The sequence below is a fragment of the Salvelinus namaycush genome, chromosome 39 (genome assembly GCF_016432855.1).
Source record: "Salvelinus namaycush isolate Seneca chromosome 39, SaNama_1.0, whole genome shotgun sequence".
Classification (NCBI taxonomy): domain Eukaryota; kingdom Metazoa; phylum Chordata; class Actinopteri; order Salmoniformes; family Salmonidae; genus Salvelinus; species Salvelinus namaycush.
In genome coordinates, this window is record NC_052345.1 from 17,191,899 (window position 1) to 17,213,173 (window position 21,275).

A 21,275-nucleotide genomic window follows, 5' to 3' on the forward strand; every position below is an offset into this window, starting at 1 on the left:
ACCCCCCCTCAGCCCCCAGCTGTGCACTGGACACCATATGTGAATTGATTTCCCCCCATCTATATTCAGAGTTCGTACTGTTAGGTGACCTAAACCGGGAATAGCTTAGCACCCCGGCCGTCCTACAATCTAAGCTAGATGCCCTCAATCTCACACAAATTATCAAGGAACCTACCAGGTACAACCCTAAATCTGTAAACATGGGCATGCTCATAGATATCATCCTGACCAACTTGCCCTCTAAATACACCTCTGATGTCTTCAACCAGGAACTCAGCAATCACTGCCTAATTGCCTGCATCCGGAACCCCTCATCACTGTCAAACGCTCCCTAAAACACTTCAGCGAGCAGGCCTTTCTAATCGACCTGGCCTGGGTATCCTAGAAGGATATTGACCTCATCCCGTCAGTAGAGGATAAAAGTGCTTTCCTCACCATCTTAAATAAGCATGCCCCATTCAAAAAATGTAGAACTAAGAACAGATATATCCCTTGGTTCACTCCAGACTTGACTGCCCTTGACCAGCACAAAAACATCCTGTGGCGTACTGCATTAGCATCGAAAAGCCCCCACAATATGCAACTTTTCAGGGAAGTCAGGAACCAATATACACAGTCAGTTAGGAAAGCTAAGGCTAGCTTTTTCCAACTGAAATTTGCATCCTGTAGCACTAATTACAAAAAGTTTTGGGACACCATAAAGTCCATGAAGAATAAGAGCACCTCCTCCCAGCTGCCCACTGCACTGAGGCTAGGAAACACTGTCGCCACAGATAAATCTACGATAATCGAGAATTTTTATTTTTCTACGGCTGGCCATGACTTCCACATGGCTACCCCTACCCCGGCCAACAGCTCTCCACACCCGCAGCAACTTGCCCAAGCCCCCCCCCCCCCCCCCCCCCTCCTTCACCCAAATCCAGATAGCTGATGTTCTGAAAGAGCTGCAAAATCTGGATCCCTACAAATCAGTTGGGCTAGGAAATCTGGACCCTCTCTTTCTAAAATTATCAGCCAAAATTGTTGCAACCCCTGTTACTAGTCTGTTCAACCTCTCTTTCGTATCGTCTGAGATCCATAAAGAAAGGGGGGGACACTCCAGACCCAAACTGTTATAGACCTATATCCATCCTGCCCTGCCTTTCTAAAGTCTTCGAAAGCCAAGTTAACAAACAGATCACCGACCATTTCGAATCCCACCATACCTTCTCCACTATGCAATCTGGTTTCCTAGCTGGTCATGGGTGCACCTCAGCCACGCTCAAGGTCCTAAACGATATCATAACTGCCATCGATAAGAGACAATACTGTGCAGCTGTATTCATCGACCTGGCCAAGGTTTTCGACTCTGCGTTCTTATCGGCAGACTCCATAGCCTTAGTTTCTCAAATGACTGCCTCGCCTGGTTCACCAACTACTTCTCAGACAGAGTTCAGTGTGTCAAATCGGAGGGCCTGTTGTCCGGACCTCTGGCAGTCTCTATGGGGTGCCACAGGGTACAATTCTCGGGCCGACTCTTTTCTCTGTATTTATCAATGATGTCGCTCTTGCTGCTGGTGATTCTCTGATCCATCTCTACGCAGACGACACCATTCTGTATACATCTGGCCCTTCCTTGGACACTGTGTTGAACCTCCAAACGAGCTTCAATGCAATACAACACTCCTTCCGTGGCCTCCAACTGCTCTTAAATGCTAGTAAAACTAAATGCATGCTCTTCAACCGATTGCTGCTGATATATATATATATCATATATACACTGCTCAAAAAAATAAAGGGAACACTTAAACAACACAATGTAACTCCAAGTCAATCACACTTCTGTGAAATCAAGCTGTCCACTTAGGAAGCAACACTGATTGACAATAAATTTCACATGCTGTTGTGCAAATGGAATAGACAAAAGGTGGAAATTATAGGCAATTAGCAAGACACCCCCAATAAAGGAGTGATTCTGCAGATGGTGACCACAGACCACTTCTCAGTTCCTATGCTTTCTAGCTGATGTTTTGGTCACTTTTGAATGCTGGCGGTGCTCTCACTCTAGTGGTAGCATGAGACGGAGTCTACAACCCACACAAGTGGCTCAGGTAGTGCAGCTCATCCAGGATGGCAAATCAATGCGAGCTGTGGCAAGAAGGTTTGCTGTGTCTGTCAGCGTAGTGTCCAGAGCATGGAGGCGCTACCAGAAGACAGGCCAGTACATCAGGAGACGTGTAGGAGGCCGTAGGAGGGCAACAACCCAGCAGCAGGACCGCTACCTCCGCCTTTGTGCAAGGAGGAGCACTGCCAGAGCCCTGCAAATGACCTCCAGCAGGCCACAAATGTGCATGTGTCTGCTCAAACGGTCAGAAACAGACTCCATGAGGGTGGTATGAGGGCCCGACTTTGATTTCACAGAAGTGTGATTGACTTGGAGTTACATTGTGCTGTTTAAGTGTTCCCTTTATTTTTTTGAGCAGTGTATATAGAATATATATGTAGAACCGGCTTCCTATTTCGCAACAAAGCATCCTTCACTCATGCTGCCAAACATACCCTCGTAAAACTGACTCTCCTACCGATCCTTGACTTCGGCGATGTCATTTACCAAATAGCCTCCAACACTCTACTCAGCAAATTGGATGCACTCTATCACAGTGCCATCCGTTTTGTCACCAAAGCCCCATATACCACCCACCACTGCGACCTGTATGCTCTCGTTGGCTGGCCCTCGCTACATTTTCGTCGCCAAACCCACTGGCTACAGGTCATCTATAAGTCTTTGCTAGGTAAAGCCCCGCCTTTTCTCAGCTCACTGGTTACCATAGCAACACCCACCCGCAGCACGCAAAGGGTGGCTATCTGAAGAATCTGAAATGTAACATATATTTTTATTTGTTTAACCCTTTTTTGGTTAGTACATGATTCCATATGTATTATTTCATAGTTTTGATGTCTTCACTATTATTCTACAACGTAGAAAATAGTAAAAAACAGAAAAACCCTTGAATGAGTAGGTGTGTCCAAACTTTTGACTGGTGCTCTACAAAAAGTACACTGCTGTTTTCTTCTTTTATAATATATACTATATGCCATTTAGCAGATGCTTTTATCCAAAACAACTTACAGCAGTGCGTTCACACATTGCCGTACGGCTGGCCCCAGTGTAAATCCAACCCACAAAGAGTGGCTGTCATTATTGACATTTGTCGTGATGTTGTTTGAGCGTGGTCAACAAGGAAATACGTTTGTTTGATGGTTTTTCAATGTCAGGTTTTTTCCCCCACGTCGCCTCCTGCTGTGCGATTGTAAGTGACAACAATAACACATTACATCTAGGAGAGTGGACGATTGTATCCCTTTTTAACAACCCCCATCTGTTTGGCTCCCTACTGACCCAGAAAAAAAGAGAGAATATGATTGAGAGAATAAAAAGAGGACGCGTAGAAAATAACTGCCCCCATATTGACTATAGACTACCCTAATTCCAATACTAACCTGCTGTGAGTCTGTTATCCATTCCACTCATCCTATTTCTATGGTCTCCACTAAACTCATGACTGATGTTCCCATTCCTCCCTTCTTATTTTCCCAACCTCAGCCAATGAGCAAATAGTAGAATATAGAATCCATTTAGTCTTTCTATTTCTATGGCTATCTATCGTTCCATTTCTAGTCTGTCTACTCCTCCGCTTGCTGATGACCTCATAGTGGAACTTAGATCTAGATCTATCTCTATGGCCCTTCCCTGATTGACAGAATAGTGACATTTTCATCTGTAGAATTGCCATTCTAGCCATTCTAACTCTATGGCCCTTCCCTGCTTTTCCCTCCCAGCTGATGACCAAACACCCGTCGAAGCGTCTGGGCTGCGGCCCCGAGGGAGAGAGGGACATCCAGGAGCATGCCTTCTTCAGACGCATCGACTGGGAACGCCTCCAGAACCGCGAGATCCAGCCCCCCTTCAAGCCCAAAGGGGTGAGTCACACACACACATCCATACACACAACCTACAGTACCCATGTCAGATTAAAATGAAGTTTAAAAAAAAAAAATACATTGTACATGTTGTTTGCTGTGGTAATCTATATTTCTTCTTTAATGCAAAATGATTGGAATGGTGGTGCAGTCGTAGCTTTGTGTTCTTTCAGTGGCACAGTGAGTCACATCCTCTGTTCATTGGTAGGTTTGGCCCGTTTTCACACACAGTGGACATATACTCCACTGAGGAGTGTGTGTGTGTCCTTTTTGGTTGCTTACTATCTGATGCTGTCTCAGTTTCGCATTCGGATGAGTAAGAACACCCACTCACACACACATGCACACATTTATGTGTACACAGACACATACATACTCACAAACACACACACACACACACACACTTACAAACTATGCAAACGTGTACAATAGACGCACACACACAAACACACACACACCTGTGAATGTCCTGCGGCCGTCTGTCACCATAGTAGAGCCAAGGCAGACTCCCATCTGGTCTGTTGTCAGATCAGATTGGGCTGCATCTGAACGGTGTCTGTTTGGCAACTCTCACAGGTTACAGTCCAGTCCGGTCCAGCACCATTTGTTAAGCATGGCAAAGCCCCAGTGGCTATCGTCTCTCAGTCGTCACACGGAACTAAAGACAACCTTTTCTAACCACAAAGCCTCTGCATGGGCTACAATACAATAATACTACTCATTTTATTCACATATATACCACATATACTCCTCATTCAACCTCATTAGGTTTTCATATTGTATGTATATGTAAGTACACATATAGTATGTGCTTAAATCTCCCAGCAATGAGAATATTCCCCAGAGACAAACAATTATAGTTGACTTTCAAATGTGTAATTACAAAGCAGTAGTTACATAGTGGAACAACAGAGTGTGTAATAACACACTTTTTCATAATAAAGTGTGTGTGTGTGTGTGTGTGTGTGTGTGTGTGTGTGTGTGTGTGTGTGTGTGTGTGTGTGTGTGTGTGTGTGTGTGTGTGTGTGTGTGTGTGTGTGTGCGTGTGCGTGCGTGCGCGCACGCGTACACACAGGGATTCAAAAACACTCCTGACTCCGTATGACAGCGAGGCCTCTCATGTTAAAGATATGAGCGGCCTCGCTGTCATACGAAGTCAGGGAGTGTTTTTGAATCCCTGTGTGTACACACACACACACACACACACACACACACACACACACACACACACACACACACACACATACTTTATTATGAAAGTGAAGTAGGCGAAAGGGATGAAGTAGGTCATTCGGTGTGCACGTTCAGCTGTGTGCGTGTCTTCATTGTCTATCTTCATTTTAAATATGCATTGCACTTCTGTTTCAAGCCCCAAGGTCTCCAGTGCTTCTCACAAGGTGAATACTGGCCTCCCACTGTCCCTGTAGTCTCACGCTGGATTCAATTTGTGTGTGGACTCCAGTATGAGTATGTGGGTAGATCAAATTGTATTAGTCACATGCGCCGAATACAACAGGTGTAGTAGACCTTACAGGGAAATTCTTACTTACGAGCCCCTAACCAACAATGCAGTTTTAAAAAATACAGATAAGAATAAGAAATAAAAGTAACAAGTAATTAAAGAGCAGCAGTAAAATAACAATAGCGAGACTATATACAGGGGGGTCCCGGTACAGAGTCAATGTGCGGCGGCACTGGTTAGTTGAGGTAATATGTACATGTAGGTAGAGTTATTGAAGTGACTATGCATAGATGATCACAACAGAGAGTAGCAGTGGTGTAAAGGAGGGAGGGGGGGGGCAATGCAAATAGTCTTGGGTAGCTATTTGACTACCTGTTCAGGAGTCTTATGGCTTGGGGGTAAAAGCTGTTTAGAAGCCTCTTGGACCTAGACTTGGCGCTACGGTACCGCTTGCCGTGCGGTAGCAGAGAGAACAGTCTATGACTAGGGTAGCTGGAGTCTTTGACAATTTTTAGGGCCTTCCTCTGACACCGCCTGGTATAGAGGACCTGGATGGCAGGAAGCTTGGCCCCGGTGATGTACTGGGCCGTTCGCACTACCCTCTAGTGCCTTGCGGTCAAGAGCCGAGCAGTTGTTATACCAGGCAGTGACGGAACCAGTCAGGATGCTCTCGATGATGCAGCTGTAGAACCTTTTGAGGATCTGAGAACCCATGCCAAATCTTTTTAGTCTCCTGAGGGGGAATCGGTTATGTCATGCCCTCTTCCCGACTGTCTTGGTGTGCGTGGACCATGTTAGTTTGTTGGTGATGTGGACACCAAGGAACTTGAAGCTCTAAACCTGCTCCACTGCAGCCCCGTCGATGAGAATGAGGGCATGCTCGGTCCTCTTTTTCCTGTAGTCCACGATCATCTCCTTTGTCTTGATAATGTTGAGGGAGATGTTGTTATCCTGGCACCACACGGCCAGGTCTCTGACGACCTCCCTATAGGTTGTCTCGTCGTTGTCGGTGATCAGGCCTACCATTGTTGTCATCTGCAAACTTAATGATGGTGTTGGAGTCGTGCCTGGCCGTGCAGTCATGAGTGAACAGGGAGTACAGGAGGAGACTGAGCACGCATCCCTGAGGGGCCCCTGTGTTGGGGATCAGCATGGCGGATGTGTTGTTACCTACCCTTACCACCTGGGGGCGGCCCGTCAGGAAGTCCAGGATCCATTTGCAGAGGGAGGTCTTTAGTCCCAGGGTCCTTAACTTATTGATGAGCTTTGAGGGCACTATGGTGTTGAACACTGAGCTGAAGTCAATGAATAGCATTCTCACATAGGTGTTCCTTTTATCCAGGTGGGAAAGGGCAGTGTGGAGTGCAATAGAGATTGCGTCATCTGTGGATCTGTTGGGGCGGTATGCGAATTGAAGTGGGTCTAGGGTTTCTGGGATAATGGTGTTGATGTGAGCCATGACCAGCCTTTCAAAGCACTTCATGGCTGCAGACGTGAGTGCTACGGGTCGGTGGTCATTTAGGCAGGTTACCTTAGTGTTCTTGGGCACAGGGACTATGGTGGTCTTCTTAAAATGTGTGTGTTTGTGTGTGGACTCCAGTATCAATGTGTGTGTTTGTGTGTGGACTCCAGTATCAGTATGTGGCTCAAGGTGTGTGTTTGAATGCAGGTGTGTGGATGAAAGGCAAGAGACAAGATGAAAGGAGAAGGATAGATGGAAAAGTAAAAAGATATATGGAGAGACCATTATGTGTGTATGTGCACGGTTGCTTGCTTGCGTGTGCATGCGTGCGTGCCTAACGTGCTTCAGCTATATTGGTATACATGTGCAATGTGCATGCTGTGTGTGTGTGTGTGTGTGTGTGTGTGCGTGCGTGTGTTAGATAGAGAGAACTAAACCTCTTCCCCTGACCTATAATAACCATCATCCATTTCCATCCAACTCCACTGTAACACAGGCACCACCGGGAGTCTATTACAACCAATTGGCTGTCATTAGATTCATCCGTACACCTCCATCCATCCCTCCCTGACCTGACTCTGTCTCTCTAATCCTCTTCTCCTTTCGTCCTCTCATCCTCATCCTCTCCTCCTCTTCAGTCCTCTCCTCCTCAATCACACCTCATGCCTGTTCTGACAGCTGGGAGCCATTTAATAGCCAGGTACAGCGAGAGCCAGATTATGAACACGAGGGTTTATCCATCTATCGGAAACAGAGCAGGACAGATAGACCGCAGGGGAGAATGACAAGAACACCTGCTACAGTAGCTATTTATAGACATAGCTGATCTAGACTCATATTTAGAGAACCACTTGATATGTGGTTTAAGTTTGTAAAGATGGAAGTGGGTCAAATTTGGAAGGATATGAGACTTGCTGATTAATGGTGATGGAATCACTGTGGTCAGGGAGCTTACCGTACAACTTCAATGAATAGCCCGGGTGTGTATTTGTTTAAATCACTGAACACAACAGGCGCTTATTGGAGACAAACTTCTATTTGAGCCAGGTGTCTATTTCCTTAATGAGCACAGCTTTTGCTCATTTGCATAGTTCATTGTTTAATTCCAGCATTCACTTCCAACATTTTAATACATTTCTTCATTTCCTGCACTGTGATATGATTTACACACTGTGTCATGTTTATTTTGTCTTAGTGTGCCTCTATTAAATTTTTTTTTTTTTAAATCATTGCCAGAATTATTCTCCTATTAACTGTGCATTTTCGGCAGTTCTTACTTGCCACTAGAGGGCGATCGGATGATTTCTAGAGGTTTGTACTCCCGAAGTTGTTGACTGTTTTTCTGCTTGTCAGTTAGCTAGCAGTTCCCAGCTGTTAGCAGTCAATGGTTAGCAGTTTCTTACTGGCAATATCATTTAATGTAACAAGTCAAACAATAAACCTTTTAAACAATTCATGGTAACCTGGTAAATAATTAATTTAGAGCCCGGGTTTATTTAAAACCAAACGTTTATTTGATTAAATTTGTGTCGTTGCCCGGGTATCAAAAAGGGGCAGACGGCTATTTGAGACTCGGCGTTTCATTTCCGTTTTAAGGTAGTCATATTGAGGAAGTGTTGGATTGGAACATAAGGCAAACCACTCAGAGATTTCAGCATGAGGCCAATGGTGACTTTAAAACAGTTACATGTGATAGGAGAAAACTGAGGATGGATCAACAACATTGTAGTTACTGCACAATACTAACATAATTGACAGAGTGAAAAGAAGGAAGCCTGTACAGAATAAAACATATTCCAAAACATGCATCCTGTTTGCATCAAGGTACTAAAGCAATACTGAAAATGTTTTGGCAAAGCAGTTACATTTTTGTCCTGAATATAAAGTGTTACGTTTGGGGGAAATCCAATACAACACATTACTGAGTACCACTCTCAAAAATGTCAAGAATAGTGGTAGCTGCATCATGTTATGGGTATGCTTGTTATCGTTAAGTCTGGGGAGTTTTGCAGGATAAAAGGAATGGAGCTAAGCACAGGCAAAATCCTAGAGGAAAACCTGGTTGTCTGCATTCCACCAGACACTGGGAGATGAATTCACCTTTCAGCAGGACAAAATACCTGAAACAACCTGAAAGGCCATATAAACACTGGATTTGCTTACCAAGAAGACAGTGAATGTTCCTGAGTGGCTGAGTTACAGTTTTGACTTAACCATTTTCAAGCTGATTTGTCTAGCAATGATAATCAACCGATGTTACAGAGCTTGAAGAATTTTGAAAAAAATAATGGGCAAATGGTGCACAATCCAGGTGTGGAAAGCTCTTAGCGATTTACCTAGAAAGACTCACATCTGTATTCGCTGACAAAGGTGCTTCGACAAAGTATTGACTCAGAGGTGTGAATACTTATGCAAATGCGATTTCTATATATCATTTTCAATACATTTGCCAAAACTTCTATTGGGGTATTGTGTGTAGATGGGTTAAAAAATATATATATTTAATCCATTTTGAATTCAGGCTGTAACAACGATGTGGATTAAGTTGAGGGGTATGAATACTTTCTCAAGGCACTGTAAGAAGAGATCATCAAAACAACAGTGAGATGCTGAGGTCGTTCTGTAGTAAGAGCGGATTGGAGAGAGAGAAAGAGAGAGAGAGAATACCTCAGCAAGTATTTTAATAGAAACAGACATAGCCATTTATCATACTAAATAGAGTTCCTTTAATGTCTGTGTGTGTGTGTGACACAGAGAAAGACCCAAAGTAGGTCAAACGGCAGTTTACGAGCAATGCCATCTGTCATTAAGAGTAGCGCAACGTAGCGTGTACAATGAGTGACATTGTAACAGACATTAAACACAGCGAAACGAAGCTACAGCAGGTTTGAGTCAATTTCATTGGAGTCGACAGTCAGTCAATCCAGGAAGTAAGCTGGAATTGGAATTGCACTTGACTTCATGAATGAATTGAATTGAAGTTCAATTGACCAGAGACACATTTGCATATGGGGGTTAGGTCTCAGAGACAAAGGGGGAGGATTTAAAAGAGGAGAGGAGGTGATAAGAAAAGAGGTTGGGTAGAAATATATTGCCTTTTAGTGGAAGATGTGTTTTTTTCATTTGGGAAGAAATGTGGGAGATTGTTTGTCTAGATCAATATGAGATCTCTGACTGTATGTGTGACTGACTGGCCATTGTTCAAACAAGACAAATGGCTATTTGCATGCAGGCACCACTATGCTCGAATACTACAGTATTCGAGGAGACTGATGATCGAGGGTGACGGAAGGAATTTGTGCAGTACTCCTTTCATCCATCTCTGTGGACACAAATCCCATAAACCTCATCATAATCTGTTGTAGCGTGATTGAATTTGTGGCTTTTCTTCAACAATATGTATAATAGGGAGATCTGTGCTCTTTTGCGCCACAAATGTCGCCGTATCACTATGTGTTTTCTCTCTTCTATGTTGATGTGTGTTGTTGCTATCTTTCCTCTTCTCCATCCTCCTGCGTCTTGACACAGAGTGACAGTGGGTGGCTGGTGTCACTTGTCAGTCAGCGTAGGAGTCGAGGAGGACACGAGTACAGTCGGAGGCCCCAGGCCCACTGCGCACACACACACGGACACACACACACACCACACAACTATGAGTATAGTACAACAGGACTTTTCTTCTTCGATTCGCCACCGACGTGCCGTGTAGACGACCACACGGACCCAATCAATGGAGGTTTTCCAACCACAGTGGAACACACACAGCTGTATGACAATGTAGGCCTCCGTAGGGAATCCATAGGGAATTCCACTGTGGAGAAAGAACTTGCACATGCAGACACAGGCTTTCCATGATAAAAAAACACTATCATGCCAACCCAAACATTAACGCGCTGGTTCAGATTTTTACCTTTCACATTGTCCTTTCTGGCATGGTTCCAGCAACTATGTTGAGTGTATTTCTGAGGTGTCCTAATCAGTGAGTGATGTAGATTTAGAGTCAATATATCACCAATCTTCCCCTATCTGCAAGTGTGGCCAATGGCATTACACCTTATTGACGTGTAAATTCAACTAACCAATCTGAATACATAAACATCCAAATAAATATTTCTGCAGTAGCAAGAGGAAGCATAACCAACCCTGTTACAGGTGCGTAACGAGGCCAGCACAGTACAGCTTGCATCTGCTTGTCTCGGCTAAGTAATGTGAATCAACCCATATCCTTTTCCCATGTCGGCTTACTGTACAGAGAGAGATATAGAGAGGGAGGGATATTCCCTGCCAGGTCCCTGGGGAGATTTAAAGCCCATTAAGTAGAACAAACACACACACACACACACACACAGAGTAGGTGGAATAACTGATGAGGACAGAGCGAGAAGAAGAGGTGCAGCAGGGTTTCTGGTGTAAACAACAGAACCACACTGTGAAGTTAGAGAATTAGTCTTTAATTCCCCAGGCCCCACTGCCTGTGCTCTCTGTAATGCCCCTATGAACTTTGGTGTGTTATTATAGATTTGCCATTGTCATTTTATGTGTTGACTGTATCCTTAGTAATGTAATGGTTCTAAAGCGTTTTGAGCTGTTATCTATTTGAATTGACCCAATTGCCCGAGGTACTGGCGACAATCCTTAGACTCTTAAGACCCCAACCCAACAGGGAATCACTGCAACCTACGCACCAGTATCCTCCAAAATAAACCACCATTTTGGGGGGAAGATTGCCTTTGAAAAGAAGTGTTCCAAGCTCTACAGGCCTTCACGTATCGACTGTTAGAAGGTACACTGTGTCACGAAGTGGAATTGAGGCCTTCCAGTTCAAGCCACAGCGCGAGGCACTTTAAAGGGTGTCAGAAGTGTGACGCGACTGACAGCAGTGCTCACAGCAGTATTTTTGGTGTTTTGGCGGCCATTTTGTGCCATTTGCGTCCCAGTCGCCCTAATGTTCTTCAGTAATGCCGTAGGACTAGAGCAGCTGCTCTTATTCAGATGTATTGACATACTGTAACAACCATGCAAAATACGTAAGCAGACGTATTCCCCAGTCACTCTGGATAAGGGCATCTGCTAAATGACTCAAATGTAAAGTGTAAATCGATTGCTCTGCCCATTTCGCATTCAAGTTCTAAAAAACATACACAACACAATTTTAAATAAGACAACTGAATGCTGGCTTGACTCCATTGAGAACTATTTAGTTTAGTTTAGTTTATTAATTCGACCATTTAAAAAAAAACAAGCACACGTAAAACTTAAAAGCCATACAAAGCCATACATGAAATTTCCATTGTGGTCCTTTTGAGACAAGATGGCTATACAAGATCGAACACAGTACGGCAGTGAAATAATAAAACAAAAACATAAAAGAAGAACATCTATCTCATCATTCCAGTTACATCATAGGGGTTATTCATATGGGCACAGAGGACATCAAACATATTTTTACTTTATTTTTAAAGCTGTCCAGAGAGGACATTGTTTTAATAGGCAGAGGCAACTCATTCCATTCTGATGCTCCAGTATACAAGAAAGTACCTTTCCCAGCATTACTCCTGAACCTGTACAAGCACACATCAGCAACACCTGATCTGGTGCTGTGATTATGTGCATCCCTAACACGAGGAAAGTAATCACTTAGATATCTGGGCGCAGGACCATAAATACTCCTGTAAACCAAACCTAGTCTAATCTGGGACACCCTAGCCTCAAGAGGCAGCCAGTTTAGTTCCTGAAAGCAGCTCCTGCCTTTATGAGTACGTGGACACCTTCAAAACTACCCTGATCAGCTTATTCTGGGCTATCTGGAGCTTCCCCTTCATAAGTTTAGATAAGCCCCCAAACAGGGAAGTACTAGCATAGTCAAAATGGCATTGAATGAGGGCAGTAGCTAGCACTTTCATGGAGTCCTTATCAAGCAGCTTGGACTTTCTAGCCAAAAACGTAATCCTGGCATTAACCTTCCCTAGCACCTTATTGGCCACCCTCTCACCTCCCAAGCTTCCATCAAGGATACATCCCAAGTAGCTAACAGAGGTTTTAGTAGTCAGCACCTCACCCCCTAACTCCACTCTGATTTCAGACAACCTACACAATTTAGGTCTGGATCCAAAAATAATTGCTTCAGTTTTCCCTAAGTGCAGAGATAACGTATTATCTCCAAGCCATTTGCTAATGTTAGTAAGCTCTGTGCTAAGTATGCTCTCCAAGTAGTAGTTAGTTTTACTTTTGTGAGACACCAGAAGTGTAGAGTCATCCGCATAAAGAAAAAGACGGCAAGAACAAGCATCTTTCATATCATTAATATACAATAAAAACAGCAGAGGGCCAAGCACGCTCCCCTGCGGAACGCCACAACTCATTGGGTTTGCCTGAGACAGTGAACCATTAACCTCTACTACTTGCTCCCTTCCTGATAAATAGGACTTTACCCAGCCTAGAGGGATACTGCTTAACCCCAGTGCCTCCAGTTTGGAGATTAGGAGACAGTGGTTAACTGTATCAAAGGCCTTCTGTAGGTCAAGCAGTACCATTCCACACAGATTTCCCTCATCAATCTCTTTCCTGATGAAGTCAGTCAAGTAAAGTAGACATGTTTTTCTAAAACCCGACTGAAAATCATACATTAGACCCTGTTTGTTAACATATTCATACATTTGCTCATGTACAATTCTCTCCAGGATCTTTGATGTTACACAGAGGATAGATGCAGGCCTATAATTCCCAGGGTCAGACTTTATCCCCTTCTTATACAGAGGTATAACTGTAGCTTGTTTCATGTCATACATACATACAAATCAATCCCATACTGTATGTTTTCTTGGACTATCATCTTGCAGACGACAGAAATGAAATGTACACCCATGCTCTCAGAGCGTTCACATAGTTGACCTCGGCTTGTTAGCTGTTGAATGCTAATCCAACCACCCTCGCCTGATACGTCTCCCTGCTATTGATAGGTTTGGATAGCCCTGTCTTTACAGTCGTGATGAAAGCTGCTCCACATTTCTCACGTTCAATAGCAGAAGTTTGCTCTGCTCCAGTCAACACGCCAATTAACCCTTTGACAACCCCGCTGTACATCGATTTGGCGATGTCGCTGTTTTGATTCAAGTGAACTTTTCGTTTGTCGCAACGCAATCAGATTTGACATTTGAGGTGAGATGTTACATAAAGCCTCTATATACAGTGGGGTATGAAATGATTGACACCCTTGATAAAGATGAGCAATAAGGACTGTATAAAATAAATCAACTATTGTATGCGCAAAAAAATGTAATTATTTTATACTGATACAATTGCTCAGAGAAAAATATATTTTTTCAAAATTAATATATTTTTTTCACAACGGTAGGGGTCATATTTATTTAACACAGTTGTTATTGCTCGTCTTTATTTTACATGTACATTTCAGTCATTTAGCAGACTCTCTTACCCAGCACAACTAACAGTAATGAGTGCATACATTTTCATACGGGTCCCCTGTGGGAATCGAACCCTACTGTACCAAGTGTGTCAATAATTACAGACCCCACTGTACATCCAAACAACACGAGGCGCTCGAGCAAAACAGGTTACTCGATCAGAAGTGGCTAAGACGTGTTTGACTGTGGAGGTCCTGACATCTCCCTCAATTCCCTCTGCGACTCTTTCCAAAGTCTTGTTTGTACAGTACTGATTAGTGTTTCACAGCTGCGCGCCAATGTTACTTTTTAAACCATTGGATTCAATTGCATTAAAAACATTATAATCCAGGTGACTGGGGTTTCCTCCCAAATGGCACCCTATACCCTCTATAGTGCAAAAGAAAGGGAATGGGGTGTACATTTGGGACTCAGGCTGGGATGTAGAGCATGTCATGTGATGTTAGCATGGGAACAGGAGGGGGGGAATAGGAGTAGAAATGGCGGTATCAGGTGCGAAATGTTCTCTCTTTCCCCCCCCGTTCTCTCGTTCAGCAGACCAGGCGATGGAGGTGGAGGGATATATAATGAAGCCCAGTTTCACATTTGCACATGCACAGTATTTCTTACCTTTGTGTGTTCCGTATGCTACAGTTGCAGCCACCTACGCCTCCCATTTTAAAACCTCTCTTTCGCTCTCTCTCTCTTTTTCTATCCCTCTCTCGCAGTGCGGCAAAGGGGCGGAGAACTTCGACAAGTTCTTCACGCGCACCCAGCCCCAGCTCACGCCTCCCGACCAGCTGGTCATCGCCAACATCGACCAAGCCGACTTCTCAGGCTTCTCCTTCATCAACCCCCAGTTCGTGCACCCCTCCCTGGTCGCCCTGCACACTGTATGAGGAGGAGGGGGGGGGGGGGGGGGGCACGGACCCCCTTCCTACCTCTGCTACCTACCTAGCACTAACCCTCCACCAACTGCAGCCTCTTCAAGCCAAACTCCCAATCACCAAAACTGGTCCAACTCTACAACAACAACACAGACCCTGATATCGACCGCCATTTTGAGTTCCTCTATCAATGTATTAATGATGTGTCCTCTAGGAACTGGACTTGGGGCTCTGAGAGGAGTTGGTGAGTGGAAGTGCTGTGTGTTAATGGTGAGGGGGAGGGTGAAGGTTTGAGGAAGGAGGTGTATGTAGGGTTGATATACTTTCCCACCCACCTGTTGTGTTTGTATTCGAATGGGCAATTATTTGAAATCAACTCCTATTGAAATGAATCATGATAGATATTGAAATGAATCATGATAGACATTGAAATTAATCATGATAAATATTGAAATTAATCTTGATAGATATTGAGATGACTGACCTGTTGTTTTGAATGTGTGGGACAAAACCCATGAAACTATGGCAGTTTTTTTTTCTGATTCTAGAGCGAAGGGTTAACTTCTTGTTAAACCCTGTACTGGCTATACTAGTCTCCATTGAAACCCAAGGCAACTACAAACATAATCTCTTGTTTTGAGCTATTGGGTCAGAGCCAAATATGTGGTCAGTACAGGGAGACTATGTTTACAGTTTTACCTTGTGTTGGTGAGATTTTATTTCAATATGCGTCATTACAGGTGCCCCTATGTTTCAATGTACATCAAATAATACACACCCAGTCTGAATATCATGACACACTAACAATAACACGCACATACAGATGTAGGATCTTAATTTGATCACCCTATTGCAGGAAAACTTTCCTGTATTGCAAACTAAAATGTGCAATGTGTTTGAGATTTAAAAAGGCTTCTGAAGTTTGTAATTTTCCCATACGAAAAATGTATCAACCCCTAAAAAGAAAAAAGGCTATTAATTATAATACGCATAATAACTCACATTTCCTGAAGCTGCAAGGATTATTTTCCTGCTGTAGCAAACTGGCTCAAATTAAGATCATACATCTGTACACACACCATTACATTTACAGGTTGTATGGTTATCTTGTCATTAGGTTTACAACTGTGAGTGGACAGTGAGACGGAACGCAGTAGAAGTTGTGGTTAGATGAAGTAGGCAGTGCAACAGTCCCATCTTCTTTAAACACCTACACAAGAATCACAGGGCAACAGAAGTATAAAGGTGGTCTATCCAAAACCAAATCGTGATACAGTAACACTACTTTGTGACAACCTTCTGCCCACTTATCAAAAAGGCCCTCGATGGCTATGATTCTCTTTGACCTGAAGAAGTCCTTCAAAGTGAAGTTCCTGCGGGAAATTTCTTGAGGATTTAGGAAGTAAATTACCTAAAACTCAGTTTTTTTTGCTTGAGAGGTAGCGACTAAATTAAATTGATGTCGAGTTATTGTTTGCTTACTCTATAAACCGTGCAATATTATATTGCATGCTTATACCCTTATACATGAATATAACACCATTCTAACACTGACTAGAGTATCACGTTATTAAAACGTTTAGTTCCCTTTTCTGCTTTTATGTGATGTCCTGCATCCCCCCCCCCCCCAATTAGTTCTAATTAATATTTTAATGTAACACATACCAGTGTATTGACTCTTTTGTAAATATTCATGAGCTATTTAAAAAAAAGTATAGTATCTCGCAGATTTTATACCAACAACTGAATGTGATTTTATTACGTTAGATAGGTTAACATATTTCTATGTAAAAAATAAAGTACCCCCCGAAATATCAACTTTGTAACAATTAGGTGACAAAGTCTTTAATAGAGTCTGTCGGGATTCGCAAACCGAGAGAAACATCTGGAGGACTTTTGCAGATATTATCAAAGGTTTTCCGATTGTCTCTCGTCTCCATCGCACATATCCGATGTCCTTGAATGCGATCGCTGAGTGAGTTGACTGAATGCCTGGCTCTTGTATCTGCATGTTGTTGGTAAGGATTAAAAAAATAACATATTGATATAAATGCTGCATGATACTCAGTACCAGTAACCAGGCCCCTGGTTGGACAGCAAGGAGTCTCCGCCCAAACACAGATCCAAGATCAGCTGAACCTACCCTAATCCTAGCCATTCACAATTAGGAGACTATGGGCAAATCTGACTCCAGATATGCTGTTAGGGGAACTCCTAAACACGTCTCTGTACTAGACCAGCGGGACAACTTGCTCTCTAGTGTCTCAATGAAGGGGTTTTGTTTCTTCTTATCGTTAGTGTTGTTTGTTCGTATAAAAAAAAATACAATTTACATTATTTTTATTGTCGTCGTCTTTTTGTTTGGTTATAGATTCTGCTCAAGTAATTCAGGAATGTTTTGCGGAATAATCACCATAGCAATTCATATCTTAACATCTACCTGTTGCTAGATTTATACAATTCCCTCGACTTTTGCTCCTGTAAACCTTTTCCTAACCTCGTAACTGTGCCAAACCTGAAACAGCCAGAACCCGACAATAGCAGCGTTGCACTAGCTGTAGTCATACCAATGACCCGTCATTACCGAAGTCTTGTCAATACCGAAGTCTGGTCAATACCGATGTGTTGTCTATACACACCGTTTTTTCAATACCGATGTGTTGTCTATACAGATGTCTCTTCCTGGTAGACTCTTAGTGGTTAGTCCAAGAGAGTGTGCCAACGCCACATTTCACAACGTCTTGCCGACCCATGTGCTTCTCGCTAAAAATATGTAGCTAAGGGATTGCTAATTCAAATAATGTCGACATGGTTCTGATGCCAGTCAATCCGGCAGTCGTTTCTTGTAGGTTTTTTTTATGTCACGTTAGTAGCCTACACCTCTGTGGGAGTTTACCTTTATACTTTATAGCCGGACAGCAGTATGACCCTTCTGCAATACCATGCCTGCTTACACCTTACCTTACCTCCCTGTGCCTATCAGTCAGAGTGTGTGTGTTTACATGTGTGTGTGAGAGAGAGAGAAGGAAGGAAGGAAACCATAAATGAGTGGTTGATGAGTGAATAAATGAGTGAGTGTGTGGATGAGTGAATAATTGATCAGTGAACAACCCTGTTCCTCATCCTATTGGCCTGTTAAACCCCCTGTCTGGGTAGCTCATCTCCTCTGTCCATCCTTCCATTCCTCCCCCCTTTCTCAGTGCCTGGGCAATCGATCCATTCTCTTATTGACAAAGCCCTCATCCCTTCTCCTTCAAGATCCAATCAGTTCATGAAAGCAGTTTTGTCCGAGAAACTCACCTCTACAGGCTGACACCAACCTGCCCTCTTTGCCCCTTCCCATCCTCCTAAAACTCACTGGGGAAAGAATTGGCCAAATGTGTTCTTTTTCACCTTCGTTTACATCCTGCTTTATATTTTCCTTTGCCTTAGCTCCTACGTTGTGCATCCCAAATGGCACCCTACTCCCTATATATTGCACTACTTTTGACCATAGGCCCTGGTCAAAAGTAGTGCGCTATATAGGGAATAGGGTGCCATTTGAGAAACAGCCAGACTCTAACCTCTCCCCCATTTTCTGTTGATTCATGTCCAAAACAAGCGCTTCTTCTGTCCATGTACATAATGATTTAGATATCTACATAGACTTGTAAAAGAAAGAATATATTGTATTTTGCAAATGGTTTATGTCTGTTCTCCCCAAAACCCTTTGAAAGCGAGTCTGAGCTACTTACCTTGTAATCAACAGTGTCATTTGTACCTACTGTATGATAATGCAAATAAAAAATCTAAATAATGGCTATTCGGAAGCTGTTGTCTTTTTTACTTAAACTTGTACTCAACTCATCAAAATCCACCATTATAAAAGGTTCATTCCTGGCTGTGACGTTACTCTATTTAAAGATACTGGGTAACACTTTACGGTCCATAATAAACCATTTAGAAGGCATTTACAAAAAGTTTGCTCGCCATGTATTAATCAGTACTCCCACATTGAAATTACACCGGTCACTCCAAGCATTTCGAACGGATTTCTGAAGTACAAATGGCGCTCACTTTAAATTGCAAAAAGACTACTAATGATTCATAAATGCTGAACACACAATTTATAAATGCCTTATAAATTGTTTATTACAGACTCTTAAAATAATGTGACATTGCTGTCAACTCACATTCATCAAGTGTTCTGATTGCACTCAAAATGGGGATTGGTTTTTCTAGTCTTATTTTAAGAGACGCATCTCCTGCAGAGCCCCAATATCGCTGTCACAGTTTCCTCTCTGCTGCTGACGTGGACAGGAAGTTTGCAGTTGATGAAACCATTGGGAAATTTGATTTGAGCAAATAAAGTATGAAAATGCACAGAAATGGGTGTTTTTAGTTGTGAGGAGGAGAAGTCAGATGACCTTTCCTGGTTCTATGATTGTCGACCCATCTCCAGTAACAGCAAGAGGACCGACTGCAACCAGGAAACAACTTTCACTGACGGTTGGTCCCGTTTTAAATGTTATATGGACACAAAGTCACAATAGCATTTCTCATAAATGTCTGGTAAAAATGAAGCTTTCTGATTTATGATCCCTTACGGGAACGAACACGTGCAATTAAGATGTATGGCAGAGGCATTACAGTACGTCCACAATCTCCTGAAGCTTCAGTAACAGACGTCCAAGTGTCTCTTGCCATTTGAAAAAGCGTGATAAACCTTACCCAAGGTTCAATAAGCCTGACTTACCATCACATGTGAGGACCAGAGGTGAGTGCATACGGACATTCAAGTTTAACAAGCGAAGAAGAAGCGTGAAAATGAGGTGCTGAATTTTTCATTGTGGACGCTGCGGCACAATCCAAAGTATTTTTGTCAGCCGCTGGCTTTCTCATTTACAAGCTGGCTGGCCCTGCACCTTTAGCAACCACGTCAGACAAACAGAATACAGGAACTATACTAAACTGTGGTGGGTAGGTAGGTATGTAATGACATTGCTCACTGTAATGTTTGTGTACTTAATACTTATGATTTCATATCTGTGTTTGTGTGCATGCATTTGTGGAAGAGCTTGCGATAAGCATATTCTTGTACTGTGTACGCTACACTATATCCTGTGCATCATGGCAAATCAACTTTGATGTGGCACGGACAGACATAGACAGACATGTGAGTACTGTACACCAAACCTTATGCAGATGTGTGAGTAGGTTGATTATCAGCTCCATTGCTGGGTAGACTGAAGGACAGGCTGGTGTTGATGGAGTGCATTCGGAAAGTATTCAGACCCCTTGACTTTTTCCAAATGTTGTTACATTAGACTTATTCTAAAATGGATTCCTCATCAATCTACACACAATACCCCATAATGACAAAGCAAAAACTGTTTTTTATAAATGTTTGCAAATTTATCCTCCCAAAGAACTGATATCACGTTTACATAAGTATTCAGACCCTTTACTCTCCACAGCATGATGCTGCTACCACCATGCTTCACCAAAGGGATGGTGCCAGGCTTCCCCCAGACGTGACGCTTGGCATTCATGCCAAATAGTTCAATCTTGGTATCATCAGACCAGATAATCTTGAATCCTTTAAATGCCTTTTGGCAAACTTCAATCGGGCTGTCATGTGCCTTTTACTGAGGAGTGGCTTTCGTCTGGCCACTCTACCATAAAGGCCTGATTGATGGTCCCTCTGACAGAGATGGTTGTCCTTCTGGGAGGTTCTCCCATCTCCACAGAGGAACTCTGGAGCTCTGTCAGAGTGAACATCGGGTTCTTGGTCACCTCCCTGACCAAGGCCCTTCTCCCCCGATTGCTCAGTTTGGACGGTGGTTCCAAGCTTCTTCCATTTAAGAATGATGGAGGCCACTGTGTTCTTGGGCACCTTCAATGCTGCAGAATTTTTTTGGTACCCTTCCCCAGATCTGTGCCTCCACACAATCCTGTCTCGGAGCTCTAAGGATAATTTCTTCGACCTCATGGCTTGGTTTTTGCTCTGACATGCACTGTCAACTGTGGGACCTTATATAGACCGGTGTGTGCTTTTCCAAATCATGTCCAATCATTTGAATTTACCACAGGTGGACTCCAATCAAGTTGTAGAAACATCT

General features: G+C 43.2%; 1 protein-coding gene across 1 annotated transcript in view; it reads left to right on the plus strand.

Annotated features, from left to right (window-relative positions):
- The window catches only part of LOC120032664 (protein kinase C alpha type-like), a 231,850-nt gene extending 212,877 nt beyond the window's left edge, over nucleotides 1–18,973 (plus strand). The window contains exons 16-17 of the mRNA XM_038978858.1: nucleotides 3,820–3,960; nucleotides 15,016–18,973. Coding sequence (XP_038834786.1) covers nucleotides 3,820–3,960; nucleotides 15,016–15,186 — 312 coding nt within the window. The 3' untranslated portion in view covers nucleotides 15,187–18,973. The remainder of the gene's footprint in view (nucleotides 1–3,819; nucleotides 3,961–15,015) is intronic.
- The last annotated feature ends 2,302 nt before the right edge of the window (nucleotides 18,974–21,275 follow it).